General features: G+C 37.4%; 1 protein-coding gene across 1 annotated transcript in view; it reads left to right on the forward strand.

Annotated features, from left to right (window-relative positions):
* The window catches only part of CARD10 (caspase recruitment domain family member 10), a 54,305-nt gene that overhangs the window by 25,344 nt on the left and 10,611 nt on the right, over positions 1–18,350 (forward strand). Inside the window, exons 11-17 of the mRNA XM_070948004.1 lie at positions 1,113–1,250; positions 3,576–3,691; positions 4,556–4,596; positions 5,456–5,576; positions 6,611–6,791; positions 14,953–15,076; positions 15,306–15,546. Of these exons, the coding sequence (XP_070804105.1) occupies positions 1,113–1,250; positions 3,576–3,691; positions 4,556–4,596; positions 5,456–5,576; positions 6,611–6,791; positions 14,953–15,076; positions 15,306–15,546 (962 nt within the window). The remainder of the gene's footprint in view (positions 1–1,112; positions 1,251–3,575; positions 3,692–4,555; positions 4,597–5,455; positions 5,577–6,610; positions 6,792–14,952; positions 15,077–15,305; positions 15,547–18,350) is intronic.

An 18,350-nucleotide genomic window follows, 5' to 3' on the forward strand; every position in this document is an offset into this window, starting at 1 on the left:
TTTGGAGGAAAAGAGAAAGACTATAATAGAGGAGAACATTTGTAACTCAGGGTTGAAATGAGAGGTCCTTGGTGTTCTCTGAGCTTGGTTGTTTTCTTGCAGATGTTTCATTACCTAAACTAGGTAATACCACAGATTGGCACTGATGATGTTGCCTAGTTTGTGTAGTGAAATGTCTGCAAGAAAACAAGCTTAGAGAGCACCAAGGACCCTTTGAAAGAAAAATGAGAAGGCCAATGTCTTGTTGGGAAGGGAGACTAGAATTTAAGGGAATTGTCAGGCACAAAAGACAGGACTACACAGTTCAATTAACAGATTTATTGCTAAAAGCCTATGCACAGGAATCTTCTCAACAAAAATTCAGCACCTGTTTAGAATTAGATAAGGGTCAACAGCACTCGGGGGGGGGGACTTAATTCTCTTGTGGCTACATAAGGATTTTAGGCTGATTCCCCCTTTCACACTACCCCCCAGATTCTGCCATTCCTTCTACAGGAATTCAGTTGCTAGAGAGGAAAAGGGCACCTGTGAGTGGCAATATAAGCTATCCTCTGTGCCCTCATCTTCTAGATAATTGCAAGAGTGAGAAATCAGAACACAAGAAGTACATGTAAAAAATAGCCCTACTCATAGTCCATCAAGAACAATAGTCCATCAAGAACTATTGTCCAATAGTCCATCAAGAAGGCAAAAAAGGACAGCTAGATATTCCAATTTTAAACTTTAAACATTAAAGTCTGTAGGATTTAAACTGTCCCAAATCTTCTTCAAGCCTTTGATATTTTATCAAAATGAAACAAAGACAAATCCCATGACAATTCATAGGATTCTAGCCTGATATTAAAAAATCAAACAAATTCTGGTCCTGCAAAAATGAAATTTCCCTCTGAAATAATTGAGTCAGTCAAAAATCTTAAAATCTTAAAATCAGAAAAGGAATGCTCTTTTTACACTCCATAGAATCAATGCAGTAAATGAAGTAATGCAAAGAATTCTTGTCTGAAAATTAAGGCCCAGTGTGTGTCTGTTTAGGAATGAATCTTAAGGGATGAGTTACTTTATTGAAGTATCTTGCATTCATTCTCTCTTTTTCTCTCCTCCTGGCTCCCAAGATATGTTCCTCTTCTCATTCACTATACAGCAGCAGTTGGAGCATAATAGAGAAGCCTTTGTCCTCGGACGATGGGATTGTAGATTCACCAGACATCCTGGACATTGTGTTCCCAAGAGACTCTGTAGAGCCAGATGTGGTAAGAAGAGATTGCATAAACTATGAACTAAAAAGGCACATTCTTAAATGCTGAAAGACCTCCGTTAATTACAAAGAATTAGATGGCAGAGACTAGTCAGTCCTTGTTGTGGCTCCGTTGCCTGAGCCTGGACTATCGACAGATGCAGACTCTGAGAGTGAGGGGGAGGAGTTGGCAAGGCCTCCCTCTCCAGGACCCTCCTCTCTGGCAATGCCTCCGGAGGACACTGAAGGCCAAACGATAGGCTCAGAGCCAAGCATGTCCCCGCAGCCACAGATGGACAGCGACGAGGAAAATAAGTGCTGGCTGGACCCTCGCCAGAGGTGCAGGGAGAAGCGTGCGCAGAGGGGAAGGCGTGCCAGAGATTAGCTGAGTCACTGGACCACACCCCACAGGCTATAAAAGGGAGTGTGGTGGCCATTCGGACTCTGTGACAGACAAAGCTAATCTCTGGCGAGGCACTTTGCACCTTCGCACACAACACATATTTGTTGTGGATTTAATTACAAACTGGACTATTCAAACTGTGTGTATTTTTGTCTGTGTTATCGGAGTAAAAGTTTTTGGCAGGCAGCCACGGAGTTGCTGCCAAGTTCCTTATCACTGACGTTGAGTGTTTGAAGAGTTTATTTAACCTCGGCTGGCTGGTTGGGTGTGTGCGTGGTACGGGGACAGAACAGTCCTGACTTATTGAGGTATAATTTTCAAAATCTGTCTGATAGCGAGAGAAGCTGAAAGTTGTAGTTCAGCAAAATGTGGAGGACTATCTTGTGGTGGCTATTAACGAAGAAAGACAATTGATGCTTTTTGGAGGAAAGAGCTGATCCGGTATAAGATAATTTTATACGTTCTTGGAAACGATTGCTGTTTTTCTGTTTATGTGGCAAAAACTGATATCCGAAGCTGACAATATACTTAGTAAGGGCAAAGTTGAGGATATAAGTCAGGTTCCTACAACTAAATACCATCAGGTTGTCTTAAGAATCTTGTTATAATCCCAAAACATCTAGAGGGTTTTAAATTGGGGATTCCAATCCCAGCATATCTGTGGGAACTTGCTCTTTTATGATTTTGACGAGAACAGATGAAATCTCTGTTCTAGAACCAACAAAATTATGTAACGTTCTGCACTGTGTTCAGCAGGTAGGTAAGACTGTCACAGCCACTACTATTGGCCTATTACGTACTGGACTCCTACCTTAGGTACTGTAAATACTTTATTGCAGGAAAACATATTAATCAGTTAATGAGAGAGTGCAGCGAATCTGAATCAAGAAAATTCAACTGAATTGAAAATTTGCTGGAGTATTATGATCGAATCATTAGTTCCCAACACCACTTCTTTAGGAGACACTAACATCTAATTTTGAGCATGAAGGTTTAGATGAGTAGGGTTTCATGTTTATTAAACCAGGAAATATAAAATTACAAACGACAATCCAACTTTTTAATGAAATCTGTGGCATGACAGTATATTTGTGGTACCCTTCTCTATTCTAGTCTCTTCCATATGTGCTGGAATACATGCAGACTTGTAGAGTTCAATTCTCTTGTAGAAGATTGGGGCCAGCCTCAAAACCACCCTTGGTTTTCCATACTTGTTTGCTTTTTAAAGAAGAATCTTTCAGCTATAGCCTCTATGTTCTCTTCACAGTTGGCTTCCAGATGGAGGAGTAGATTCCAGGAACAAGTTGGCTTCTATCCCATTTACTTCCTGGAGTTGTCTCCTTCCACTCAGGATGGCTTTTGGTTGGGATGTTTTTAATATTCTATGAAGTTGCTGGTGATAACAAAATGATATAAGTATAAATAGAACTTGAAACTTCCTCTAATATTCTGTCCTAAATCTGCAAACTGTATATATTAACTTCTGATTAGAATTCTGGTATTTAGGCTACCGTTCACCAATTTGACATTTTCTAGAAGTATTGGGTTTATAGTCCATTGGATTCCCACCCATTATGACCACTCAGAATAACTCAGTTATCAGGTTAGTGAATAGTGCTAAGTGGTTGAGGCACCAAGCTAGAAACTGGAAGACTGAATTCTACTCCTGTCTTAGCCATGAAAGCCATCTGGGTGACGTTGGGTCGGTCACTTCCTCTTATCCCAACTCACCTCATAGGGTCATCGTGGGGAAAGTAGGAGGAAGAAGGCATGCTGGATATGTTTTCCACTTTGAGTTATTTCTAAAAATATAAAGATGGGTTAGAAATAATGAAATAAAAATATCAAGCCTAGCTAAAGAATGATTGAGACAATGAAATGTGGGATGGAGAGGTAAGAACTTGTCTAAATTAAACATACGCTTTCTGCTTTCCGTAGGAAGTGACTCCAGACAGAGAGAAAGAAATAAACCGGCTCTCCATCTTTCCCTTCCCACCATGTGCAGGTTCTATACTTCGACGGCAGCGTGAAGACGGGCCAACGCCTATCAAGAGGTATCAATTAGAATAGGCTGTAAAGATGTTTCTCTCTTGTTACCTTCCTGAACCATGGGCTTGTCTATTCGGAAGAATATTTTCTGCTGCAGAACAAACTTTAACATTAATGCATTTTTTTCTCAACTTTTGCAACTTTAAGGTGTGTGTGAACTTCAATTCCCAGAACTGGCTGGGGAATTATAGGAGTCAAAGTCCACACATCTTTAAATTATCCAGGTTGAGAAACAATGCGTTAATGTATGACCGGTAGAGGAATATTGTACCTCAGACATGTAGAACTGCAGTGTTACTGTGAATTCTGAATTGACTCCCTTTGACTTAGTTTAATTTAATTCAGATTGTCAAATGTTTGGTAGAAACTCATGAGGTATTCTTTCAGTGCTGAATTTGAATAATCCAGTCTCTCCTCTTTCTCAAGGTGTTCTCTGCCAATCAGTTTTCTCTATGAGAAATAAAACATTTATATTCTGGAAATGGAATGAAGGGAATGAAGTCATGGCAGAGAACAGAAATAGGCCAGGCAAGAGACAGGGACACCTTAAATTCTAACCTGCTCCCCAGAGGTTTTAACTGTTCTGTTTTGGTATTCCAAATAAGAGATTTTAAACTCTCGGATTAATGAGACAGACAAAGTGGTGATGAAGTTACCCTGCTCAGGTTACAATTTTTTTTATCAATATAGATAATACGATAATATGGTAGAGAATTAATGAACACTGGAAAGGAACTTCCCACTATTTTATATGTCCTCTGAATTATTTGAAGAAATGAAAGAATATTAATATAAGAGATTTGATTTTGATTTTTTTGTAAAAAATAATGTTTTTCCTCATTGTGTTCTGTATTTTTTTCTGTCTTCAGTTGGTCTTATGGGTCCTTTGGTAGCATGGAAGACTTAAGAGGTATTGCTAGCCATGATTTCCTATCAAACATTTTCATCTTGAAAGCTACGAGAGGGATTATTGGGGCAAGCTAAGAGACAAAATCACCTGCATGAATATGCATCCACTAGGGGGCACACTTGCCCCATGCTTCAGTTGCTAGTTCTGGGTTAATTATCCAGGGGCTCACTGGTGTCCTGCATGCATGCTTGACTCTCAAGTTATTCCTGTTTGGTGTACTTAATTTATTGGGGAGGGGGAGTGGTTAGACAATGAATGTGATTCAGATTCAGAAGAGTAGAAACTGGAAAAGATGAATGTTTCAGCTTCTGGCTGTTATTGGTTCTTGGTGACAGGTTGTAAATCTCTAGAGCCTGTCTCACTGTATATCCTGAGAGATCAGATAGTTTTGTGGCATTCACTACCAAGGCATCTAACAGGAAGATTGGCATTTAGCCCGATCCTGTCTGGATTTTTGCATTTAGATATTAAGTATGCCAAAGGTGTGCCCAAAACCCAATCATTCAATGCCTAAATCCAATTCAAGCTTCTCTGTTGATTCCATGAATGGACATTCATAGTCCTGATTTTAATGTAATATGGGGGTTCTTTAAAGAGGCCATATTTACTCCATGACTTGTTATCTTTGGGGGGACTGATATCACCCAAGCTTGTGACCCAAGCTTGTAGGTGTGTAGGTCCTTTACTGAGTTCCACCCATCTGATGGCACATTAGCCTTGCAAAGGAAAGAGCGCTTCCACTTGGGATTTTGTTCCCATATTTATGTCAGTGTTTTTCCTTCCCTAAACCTCCCCAGCTCTCTACATGCAACATAAGAATGAATAATTCAAATTTGCTCTCTATCTTTCTCCCCATCAGGAAGCATCACCACCACAACCTCTTCTGCCAGGTCACCTTCGTCTTCCAGCAGTGCACACACCAGAGCAAAATCAGAAGCCTGTCTGTCTGATGATTGTGATCAACAAAACTTTGCCAGAAGGTCTGTTTGGCTTCCTCCTTGGAAGGAAGAAGCTGTCTCCTTTCTAGAGACAGCTTTATTGACACAAGTGTCATAGATAATAAGATTGTCCTCTACCATCAAAGCTCAAATCTCAGCCCCCTGATGCTGCAAGCTATAGGCACTATTTATGTTGCTACCATCTTCTACTTCCTTGCCAGTTCAGACCAGCAGGCACCAACTGGGGAAGCTGCTACATCATGAGAATGGCTCATTATTAGAATATAGTCTTTTCTTTTTAGGAAATGGAATCCAGATTTGCAATCATCTTTCAAATTTTCAGTTATTTTCTTACTGCTCTGCAATACACTTCTCCAGGGCAGTTCACATTAAAAAAGAAAGAAAATGCACACACACACACACACACACACACACACACACACACACACCCCTTAACATGCAAATTATATTAGATCCAAAGAATTGCAACAAAACAAAGCAACCCTTGTTGACAGGTAAAATATAACTTTTATTAATCTGGCATCTTCCAAATGCAGTCTAACATGAGCACTGCAACTCTCATATTTGCCAGTAGGCCTGGTAGCTGGGGGTGATGGGAATAGTGGCCCATTACATCCTAATATCAGGTTGTTAAAAGCTGGAAAATTTCCAGTGTAAAATCTGGCAACAATCTTTCTTGCACAAGAAATGGAGGCTGTTGCCCAAGGTGTTACTGTAGCTGAGATTAGGTAGATCTATATAAATATAAAAAGGTACTACTGTGTCAAGACAAAAATTTTAAGCTTGGGATTCATGTGTCCTTAGGCTGCACAATAAAAATATCTTGCCTCCCTAGGACCTAGCAGTGCCATGAATTTAGTTATTGCACAGCTCTTCAGATGAAAACTCTGCAGTAGTTGTAAAAAATCCAGCCTGTCATGGTTCCATGATTGATGCATGATGTAAACTAGAACATTTTATTGGATGTGCCTCTATTGTTCTTGTAAAACAGACGTCATATCCATCTCTCCATTTATGCAGAGACCAGAATCTAAATGGTTTGCTTTCCCTTTTAGATCGGTTATGGTGCATTTGTCCAACACAGCTTCCCTGAGTGTTCCAGGAGCCCAGAGCAGGGGACTGACAGGAGACATTTCCATCCTTGGAGGAAACAGAACTGGGATTTATATCCAGTGGGTGAAACCAGGCTCAGAAGCTGAGAAGGCAGGACTCCGAGAGGGATGTCGGCTCCTAGAAGTATGAATACTTCGGTTCTGCAAAATTATGGCTAATTTCTATGAAGGAAGAATTGGATAAGAAAAGAGAGAAAGGCTTAAATTTTGAACATTAATATTTTTATTTCAGTTCCACTTTTCAACATAGATCTGCCATCCTCATACACAACTTTAAAACACTTTTTCTAACATTCTCTTTCAGTTAACATTTTCAGTTAATCTCAAATAATTTTATCACTCTTATTACTTTTATTTTTAATTTCATTCACCAATGAGGCTCCTTGTCTTGATTTTCTGTCCAATTCCAGAATTTAAAAAAGAATCTCCATCAAAATTGCTCTGTGTTTTCTTCATAACGATTCCTTCTCTTTTATTACATTATTTGCCATAAATACTATTATTCTCATTTTTGCTGCAGCAATCATTTTCTTATATGGATTTTTTCCCTCTCGTCCACAAACTCTTTCAGTTTATCATTCCACCAGGTTCCATTCTAAACTCCCCATTAATGTATCTTTACCTACTTTTGTGATCCTCGGTAACATAATTCTCTGCTTCAGGCATCTTCTATATCCTCTTAACTTACATCTACTTTCCATTCATTCTCTTGGAAGATTAATCTATCGTCTAATACTTTTTCATGTGAGGCTCATACTTTCTTTTCCACCAGACTTTATAACTTCAGACTTATATCTTTCATGGCTTTCTTTTTTTATTCCATGACAATTTTACTCTCAAGATTTACTCTTGACAGAAAAAAAAAATCTGTCCCATATTCAGAATCGCTCATCGCTTTTATATCCTTCACTAATTCTCATCATAAAAAGTCAAAATAATTATGAATTTAGAATGTATTAATACCTTTGGTACATATGCATGAAGAGACTTATGTTTAAATCACATTTTTGAAGCACACCTTTTCCTGAGCAGGTGCTCAACATATAGTCACAGTTCTTACTTAATTTTCAATTTCTTGAAGATCCAGTCTCTCTTTCTGTATTCTCTCCTCTTGCTCTCATCTATCCATTCAGGAAACCTAACAGTAATTTTTATCATGCATCACATTCATTCAGAATATTGCAAGATTTCCACCAAAGTCTGTTTCTTCTGCTTTTCTCAGATTAACACAATACATAACAATTACTAGCAATCTATGGATTCCAAACTCCCTATACACTCATAGCAAGCTACTGTAGTAGATGAAACCAATTCATACTTTCTGATATAAATTTTAGTGCTTATTTTTCATATATTCTAATTCATAGTCTTTTATGTGCCATGGTTATCGCAAAATTGTCCGAATATACTAACCTCCATCACACACCATAGATTTGGTTAATTTAGGCTTTTACTGAATATTGTTTAGTGATATAAAGAAAATTTAGATGAAGTTACCGTCACATGTAGCTTTCCTTGCTAATGATAAGAACGGTCGGTATTGCACATTTTGGCCAATATGCTATAAATACAACAGATCCATTTTACCCCAAGCATATTCACACTATTCTATGGTAGCTAGCAACCCCAGTCTAGTGATTACTTTGGAAACCAGCATATTATTCCTGCATTCTATGACTTAGAGGCATAACTCCTTAATATTTTAAAGCAGGGGTCTCCAGCCTTGGCAACTTTAAGACTTGTGGACTTCAACTCCCAGAATTCCTCAGCCAGCTTTGTTTTGCTGGCTGAGGAATTCTGGGAGTTGAAGTTTACAAGTCTTAAAGTTGCCAAGGCTGGAGACCCCTGCTTTAAAGCAACATTGAATTGAATGAAGCATATCATAAGCTTATTGGTTGCTCAACCTCATCTATTTGACTGTTACAAAATATAAATGCTACACTTTTGGTCTATCCAACACAACTGTTGTTATGTTTCTAAAGCACTAAAACAAAGAAAATCCTATTTGATAGGTTATACCCATTTTTATCCCCAAAGTGAAAACAGAATACTGGAAACGAAATTCTCTAAGTTCCTTTCCAAGTTCTATCTTTTGATTCTGATCATTGGACTATATCAAACATGATGGAGTTGCTTTTGTTTCTTACTGATTGGCCTTCTCATCGAGTATCTGATTAAATGTTATATCTCTCAGCAACTGATTGATTTTCAGCGTATGTTATACTAGCTTGAGGAATTTTTTATTTTTGAACTAAATTGTCTCCCCTTCTCTCTCCCTCAGGATGGTAATACATATTATTTCATTCATTTAGAAATACAGCAAGTCAATTCTACCATATTTGAGTACCTTCTGTTGAGCAAAGTTTTGGATTGTTGTTCCGAAAGAATGCCCTGATGGTGGCTAGCCCTTTGAGACAGGCAAATTCAGAAAAAGATAATTACTTGAATTTCTGGAACAAACTTTAGTTCTAGTAGGGTAATGTAGCAGAATCTTGAAAACCTGCCAAAGGAATTCTTCAGCTCAATTAATACCCACCATAATTAAGATGGGGTTACTCTGGGTCTGTTTCTTATATTTCCCCCTCCCCTAGATCTTTAACAGACCTGCTGTTTTTTTAAATCTTTAATCTTTCTCCTATAATGGTATTTCTTCTTCCTCCTCCTATATTTCCAAGGTCTGTTAGATATTCCATCACAATAAGAGAATAATAAAAGTGGAATTGTTTATGATGTTAGATTATTCCATGTGTCTGACTTAGTCACTGCTATTCATCAATTTTATTTACAGCCAAAAGGTTTTAAAAACGTTTTTAAAAACATTTTGGGCCTTTTGGCCATAAATAAAACTGCTGTTAATGTAGCCTGCATACACAAGTTTCTCCTGCGTATAGTTTTCTCATATAATGACATTGGGCAGAAATAACCAAGCATATTCAATATTGAATATTGAGATTGCATAATTAATGATTTATATGTGTACTTAGATTGCTCAAGAGATATTAGAAAGTCACCAGTGCTTAAGTGTTAAATAAGAGTAGGTAAAGATAATTTGCTTAAGTAGTGGTAGCAGGTGAGAGGGTTATCTTAGTTCAAATTAGTTTAACTATTAATTGATCAATAAGTGACTTATTACAAGATAGGTTTGTGCAATAGATAAAAATTTGAATTATTGATTTATTGTATTACTAAACAATATTGAATAGTGGAACGGAAGGGAACGATTTAATATAAATTCATTTGATAGAGGCAGTTAAATATTGGTGGATGACAATTTGGAAAAACATTGAAAATATAACAAGAAAACAGAAAAAGATATTAAAAGAGATGAGCTTCTCATCCACGGTGACAAAAACAGGAAAGAAAACATCCTCAAATCCCACGATCACAACGACATCACCTGCTACACAGAAATTGACTGAAGGTTTCTCAAAAATGGAGAAATCAGGAATGCTACCCACAATGCAAGCAATGCAATCAACATTGACAGCAATACAGGACACGATGATTATGTTACAAGAAAAAATGTCTAGTAATCATACTGAATTGAAGACAGATATTAGGGCATTAGATCAAAAAATGATTGGTATACAGGAATCGATACAAACTAATACACAGAAGATTAAAAAGATGGAAGTTAAAATGGAACAACAGGAAAAAAATTTAGATACGGTTGACCAAAAACTGATGGAACAGAACAGGGAATTGGCAGACTCAATTACCCAATTGGAAATGGATCGAGCCTCCTTCTATCTCCGTTTCCAAAACATTGCGGAAGATAAGGAAGAAGATCTGTGCCAGGTGATGGCAGAATTAATTGCTGGGGTGTTGCAACAAGATAAATTGGATATTATAAAGGAAATTGACGAGGCGTACAGGGTCCAGACAAATTATGCACGAAGAAACAAATTGCCAAGGGAGGTGCATATAAGATTCGCAAGGAAGAAGGTAAAGGATATCCTCTATAGTGTGGCAAGAGATGAGCCAATCATGTATAAGGGAAAGGAGGTGATCATACTTAAACAAATCCCAAGGAGGGTAAGGGAGATAAGGAGAGATTATAGGTTTTTGGCTACTCAATTAAATAAAAGGAATATTCTCTTCAGGTGGATTTTACCAGAAGGCATGTGGATCACATGGCAAGGGAATAAAGTTAAGATAGATAGCTTAGTAGCAGCTCAAGAGTTCCTGGATCAATTACGAGCGTCTGAAGAGGATCAAAGTAGTAAGGAGGAGTTAGAGGCAGAAACATCGAAAGAAGAAGTAACCCAGCAGATAAGAGAGAAAGAAGGGATATCGAAGGAAAAGGAGGAGGAAGATAAGGATAGTAAGGAGACAAAGAAAGACCAAAGTCCACAAAGAGTCACACGTGCCAAGAAGTATTAGGATAGTATACAAAAATTAAGAGATGGATGATTGGAAATTGATATCGGTTAACGTAAATGGCCTAAACGATAACAAAAAGAGGAAAATTTTTTTTACAAAATTAGCTAAACAAAATATGGATATAGTGTGCCTTCAAGAGGTCCATATTAAAAAGGAAAATCAAAAATATTTGGAATATAAGAAATTGGGGAATCTTTATGCATCCCTAGCTGATAAAAAGAAAAGGGGAGTAGCATTGTACATCAAGAAGGAAATAAAAGCCGAACTAAAATATGCAGACCCGAAGGGAAGGGTATTAATGGTGGAAGTTAAAAGAGGCAACTGTCCAATCTTATTAACAGCAATTTATGCCCCGAATGAAAACCTAGGAGACTTTTATAAAAAATTAGGAGAGAGATTAAGCATGATGGATAAGAGCAAGATTTGCATAATTGGCGATTTTAATGGGGTAATAGATTCAAATAGAGATTATAAGGGGACCAAAGGTAAAAAGAAAAAGAGGAAAAATTTACCAAAACCATTCTTTGATATGGTAGAAGAATTCAATCTAGTGGATATTTGGCGGGTTCTGCACCCATATCAGAGGCAGTATACATATTATTCTAATCCTAAGAAATCTTGGTCTAGGATTGATATGATGTGGATAAGCAGAGATATAGGGTTAGATATTAAGTCAACAGAAATCATGCCCAACATTTGGGCAGACCATAATCCATTAGAGGTTAAATGGGAATGTACGCACAAGAGAAGAAATACAAGATGGAGATTAAATAATCAATTTCTAAAGGACAAGCAAAATGTTGAGAAAGTAAAAAAAGAATTAAATTTATTTTTTGAAGTAAATGAAAAGGAGGCAACATCTCGAGGTATCATATGGGATACAATGAAAGCGTACGTAAGAGGACTAGCAATATCGTATAGTGCACACAGGAATAAGGAAAGAAGAGAGAGGCAGAAGGCACTGATAGAAGAATTAGGGAAAGCCGAGAGGGAACTACAACATAAACCAGATAATAAGGATGTTAAAGAAAATTGGATGGTTATACGGCACAAATTAAACGTAATAGATCAAGAGGAATTGGCGTACAAAATGAAACGAACCAAACAATATTATTTTGAAAATGCAAACAAACCGGGCAGGTGGCTGTCCTATAGGTTAAAAAAAGAAAAAGAGAAAGGCATAATTCATCAATTGGAAGACCCGGAAGGCCACCTCAACAATAAACAGGAAGATAAATTGGAGATTGCCCGAGAGTATTATGCGGCTCTGTATGCGGAAGAACAAATTCCTAATGAAAAGGTGGTCCAATACTTGTCAAAAGAAAGTCTTCCAAAAATCGGGGAAGAGGATAAAGAAATACTTAATAAAGAAATAACGATGACAGAATTAAGAATGGTAATATCAAAACTTAAAAAGAACAAATCCCCAGGCCCAGATGGACTTCCAGGGGAATTTTATAAAAATTCGGATTTGGAAGAAATTTTGTTACCAAAGTTGTTAGAAATTTATAATGAGGCCCTAACAGAATCCAAAATTCCAGAATCATGGAGAGAGGCGTATATTACTCTCCTCCAAAAAGAAGGAGAAGACCCAAAATTAATTAAAAATTACAGACCGATATCCCTCCTGAATACGGACTACAAAATCTATATGGGTATTTTAGCAGGAAGGCTAAAAATAATTTTGAATAAATTAATACACAGCGACCAAAATGGATTCCTCCCTGGGAGGCAAATCAGGAATAATACAAGGATGATAATAGACATATTGGAATACTATGAGGAACACCCGAACAAAGAAATGGCATTGGTCTTTGTCGACGCCCAAAAGGCATTTGACAATCTTAATTGGCAATTTATGAAACAACAAATTATCCAAATGGAATTCGGATCAAATTTTGTCAATACGATATCCACAATCTATCAAAAACAAAAGGCTAATATATTACTGAATGGAGAACTAACTAAGGCTTTTCAAATTAGAAAAGGGGTCCGACAAGGGTGCCCTCTATCCCCACTTCTATTTATCTTAGCACTAGAAGTATTCTTGAGAAAGATTAGGAACAATAATGAAATAAAGGGTCTGACAATTAGAAAAGAGATATATAAGACACAGGCATTTGCAGATGATGTGGTATTAATCATGGAAGAACCATTAGAATCAGGCACTAAAATTCTGGAAGAATTGGGCAATTACGGGGAGGTAGCAGGCCTTAAATTAAATAAATCCAAAACTAAATTATTAACAAAAAATATGACGGAGGCAAGGAAAAAAGTACTGGAAGAATCAATGGAGATCCAAATCGCCAAGAAGGTAAAATACCTGGGGGTCTGGATTTCATCAAGGTGCTCGGCCCTTAGAGAGGATAATTATTTACCATTGATTAGAAATATTAAACAGGATCTGGAAAAGTGGGGAAGACTACAGATATCATTATTAGGCAGAATCGCGGCAATAAAAATGAGCATATTACCCAAGTTATTGTATCTATTCCGAACGGTCCCTGTTAAATTAGATAAAAAATTCTTTCTGGAGCTCAATAGCATCATCAGGAAATTTATTTGGGAGGGAAAGAAACCAAGGATAGCAATTAGGAATTTACAGGACAAGAAGGAAAGAGGGGGTTTCGGATTACCTAAATGGGAGTTATATCAAAAAGCTGCAAACCTAGTATGGCTGAAAGAATGGGCAACCCTAAGAAATAAAAGACTGTTAACTCTAGAAGGGTATGATCTCCAGAAGGGTTGGCATGCATATCTCTGGGATACTGGGAAGAAGATAAAAACTTACTTCCATAGACATAAAATAAGGGAGATCTTGATACAAATATGGGGAGAGATGAGACAGAAGCACTATAGGAAAATTCCGAGATGGCTTTCCACCATGGAGGCTATAATATATCCAAATGTATTAGAAATGGGTAAAACGTTCAGATACAATGAATTATTAGATGGGGGAGGGAACCTTAAAACAAGGGAAGAATTGATGGAACAAGGTATTTCTATAGACTGGTGGCCATATAACCAAATTAAATCCAGATATAAAAAAGATAAGGAGGAATTCGGCATTGAAATGAGCATAAATGGATTTGATAAGATATGGATGGGTACGGACGACAAAATTTTAGCTAAATTATATAATTATTTATTGGAGTATGATATGGCAGAGGAAGTAGTTAAAGAACCGATGTTAGCATGGGCCAAAAATATAGGACAGAATATAAATTTGAACGAATGGGATTCAATATGGAATAATAACCTTAAAATGACAAAGGCGACGGCTTATAAGGAAAACCAATACAAGCTGTTTTATAGATGGCATATGGCCCCAGCCAGGATAGCGAAGATCTACCCCAATTCGAGCCCTAAATGTTGGAAATGTGACCATCAGCAGGGTACTTTTTATCATTGCTGGTGGACATGTAATCAGGCACAAAAATTCTGGAGGATGATATGGGTGTGGATTAGAGAAATAATAAAAGAAAATTTTGATTTTGACCCAAAAGCCTTTCTCCTGGGAATTTTGAAAACTGAATATGCAAAAAAGAAAAAGTATTTAATTATACATATTCTGACAGCCGCTAGAATTTCCTTTGCCCAGTATTGGAAAGAAAAACAAATACCACCTCAAGAACATGTTATTGGAAAAATATTGGAGTGCGCCGAAATGAACAAATTGACTTCAGAAATTAATGACAGAGAAGATTCAAACAGCTTGTTTCAAAGATCTGTTAAGGAAACCTCCTATCTAGCTTGTATTGATCAATCTTCTCTTGAATTCTTTTACAGCTTATAGTTACAAAGAAAGTAAAACATTTATTTTAATCCCAGAAATGTTATTCTGAAGCTAATGAATCTTCTCCCTCCTTCTCTCCCTCACTCCATCCTCCCCTCCCTCTTAGCTTAGGGAGGTGCAGCTGAATGGAGAGGGGCTCTCTTTGGAGAACTGCACACTAGAGGTTGCTCACTTAAGCTTGTTGCAATGGAAGGACCCATCTGCTCTTCTATTCTCACATGACATCAGAGGTAAGTAGCTAAGCAGATGTTGTTGTGATGTGTTTATTTATCTTTGATTCATTTGTACACCAAACTTGAATATCTTCTGCATTTGTGTTGATCATATTAAAATATATACAAATGAACACCTGATTATTTATTTTTCATCTCTAAGGAGCATTTAATTTTCTGGTAGGATGCTGGTCTATATGGACCCTTAAAAACTCTTTCCTTACTTGTACTCTCTTCTCTTTATTAGGTTATCAGCCTATCAAAGAAGCATTTGATTCCAGAAAGAAAATTCTTGGTGACTCATTTTATGTGCGTACTAACCTGAGCCTCCTGGAGCTTTCAAACCCTTATGCTCTATGTGTGAAGTGTCGAGAAATCCTTCATGTTACTGATACCTTGTATAAGGGGCAGTTGGAATGGTATTGTGCTCGTGTAGACCCCTTCACACTTCGAGATTTGGACAAGGGCACAGTACCCAACTACAACAGGTAATCATCCTGGGGCGTGTGCCCATTGTTCATGTATTACAATTACTATTTTGTGTTTCAAAAGGGGGAAAAAAATAGGCAACTCCATTTTTTTCACCAGAGATTGTAGCTCAGTCATTGAAGATGGGCTATGAGTGCAAATTCTAGCCCTAATATCTTCAGCTATGTAGAGAAAGAAGCAAATGGGCGTATGACGTGAAATCAGGGCATGCAATATTTTAATAGATTCTTAAACCAGCTTTTTATTCTTTATATAACACCATTTTTGCGCTTATTAATGGAAAAAATTGTGGTTACCCACAAAGCAAAGCATCACTATGATATGTTGGTGTTGTAAATGCAAGGTTTGTAGGAAAGCAGGGTTTTTTTTTTGGGGGGGGGGAAAGGAGATTCTGATAGCCCAGCTTATTTTACAAAAGGTCCTCTCCAAATTTTTAATTTGTGAAATTCAAAAATTTGGAGAATGAATGAATGAATGAATGAATGATGATCGTAAGGTACATTTTGTCTACTAAATTTTGTTAAACTCTAGGCTGCTAGATTTCTCATCAGTTCTGCTATTTTTAAAAATACTTTAAAGTAATTTGTACTATTTAGATAGTATTATTAGAATAATTTTAGATGCACTTGGGTTTCCAGGATTAACTGAGTTTTATTTGGTACTGTGTTCTTACTATCTTGCTATCAGAATTCTAGAGAAAATTGGGCTGATATGTGTGGATAAGTGCATGTAGACAGAGATGGAACTGGAATCTGGAGTAAATGGGTTGCTCAGTGGAGAGATTTTAATTTGCCAGGCCCATGTTCAAATGAGTCAGAAATATCCATAGGAATATTCATGATCAAAAACTCTGGGGAGACAGAAATGACAATTGGATAAAGATAATAGAAATATATGTAAATTAATATTTTTTTTTTAAAAAAAATTAAATTTGCCACCCCAACCTAATACCACCCAGTATGTTGGATTACATATTCTGTTGTACACAGCCTGCTGATGGAAATCATGGACATTAAAAATCCAGTGTAACTAATTGTAGTATCAGATTGGGGAAACATTTTGTTAAAGAAACCATTGATTTAATAATCTATGACCTACTATAAAATAAGTTTTTTAAAAACCCTATGCATTGGCAGCAGGTTTCAGAGTTGAGTTTAGCAGAGTTAATTCTCAATGCAGATGGCAGACACTGTGTGTGTGTGTGTGTGTACATATACACACTCACATACCCTTTTGAAAAAAATGTTTCCTTTTCTTTAGAGTTATTGTTTTAATTATACATTATTTTATGCATAATTAATTTAAAAGTGAATTGATTTGGTCTATAATCTGAAGTTTCCTGGGGCTGGCTGAAGAATCATATGTTGCTTCAGCAACAAAATAGGGGGCTATAGATCCTCCTGGCTATTGTCTAGATGTGTAAACTTCATTCTCAAAATTCTCAGTAATGTGAATGCTCAATGGGAGCTCTAAGAACTTATAGTTATTCATGCCTTTGCTCCCTTCCCAGCTGTAATACACTATATGAGGGTGCCCTTGAAGTCTCTCCTGGAGTTACAGTTGGTCCAAAATAACATCTCACACAGTACTGTGTGCCTCTTGGTTTTACCCACCTTATAACATTGTTGTGCAAGCTGCACTGGTTTTCTCTATTTCTTTCTGGGTGCAATTTCAAGCTGCTGGCTACCACGTTTAAAGTCCTGCATGGCATAGAGCCAAGTTACCGTGGGATGATCCATTCTGCTAGGTTGGCTAGAGTAGGCATTGCTCCAGGTCCGTCCCTTAAATATTGCCATCTAGTGAAACCTGGGAAATATGTCTTTTCTGTAGCCCATCCCCTGTCCTGTGGAACATTCTTCCCTTTGAGAACTGAAAGCTATCATCCTCTCAGCCTTCTGTGTGGATATCTGACCCCCACCCACTCCAGGTACTGGGACCTTAAGGTTGTAGCCTGGGAATCGAAGAGATGAATTGAAAGAATTTTGCTTGGGATCCTGGCTTTTCTTGGTTTCCCCTTCCCCCCTTTATCATTGTTGTTTGCTGCTCAGAATTGTGTACCACAAGATGAGCATCTATATAATTTATTTAAACAAACAAACAAACAAACAAACAAACAAACAAACAAACAAACAAACAGGAAGTTTGTCAATTCATACATTTGGATGGAATCCAGGTTTAGTTAAATTGTGTAGCTACTTCATTCTGCTACCACTGTGAGAGGAAAACATGGTCCATTAGAGTGAGTATACCTGAAATAGGCAGCTGATCCATCTGACTTCATATTTACTCCGGGATTAATGTAGTGATTTCCCTATCACGGTAGTCATTCGGTGGGAAGAAATCAATACTTCCCATTTTGTCAAGGCATAGATAAAAATGGTGATTTGTCAGCAGATTTCATCCTTCTATATTGTAAAATACAAGATGGAATTGCTCTCAGATGCCTTTTGTTGGTAACTGTCTCACTCCAATCCCATTTGGGATTTTGTCTCTTTATCTTAGTGTAGTGTTACATTGTATTATGGGAAAACATAAAATGCAGCTTTTCACCTGAAGGGCAGATCTATGCAAATAGAAGCAGTCTTGATTCTCAATGGTTTCCATTGTGATCTAAAGGACAAAGGATAAAGGCTGGCAAAAGGCCAGGACTTCCAGCTCTGCGACATGCATGGCAGCATTTTAAGAGTGGAGGGGAGGGCCGAGAAAACTATTCTGCTGTCTCCTATATAAGTTAATGCTTATGTTTTGAAAATGAAAATTTAAGGTACCCTGTTGTGGAATACTATTACAAAGAAAACACAAG

Source organism: Pituophis catenifer, unplaced genomic scaffold (assembly GCF_029215685.1).
Source record: "Pituophis catenifer annectens isolate HBS135680 unplaced genomic scaffold, rPitCat1.0.hap2 SCAF_7, whole genome shotgun sequence".
Taxonomy (NCBI): domain Eukaryota; kingdom Metazoa; phylum Chordata; class Lepidosauria; order Squamata; family Colubridae; genus Pituophis; species Pituophis catenifer.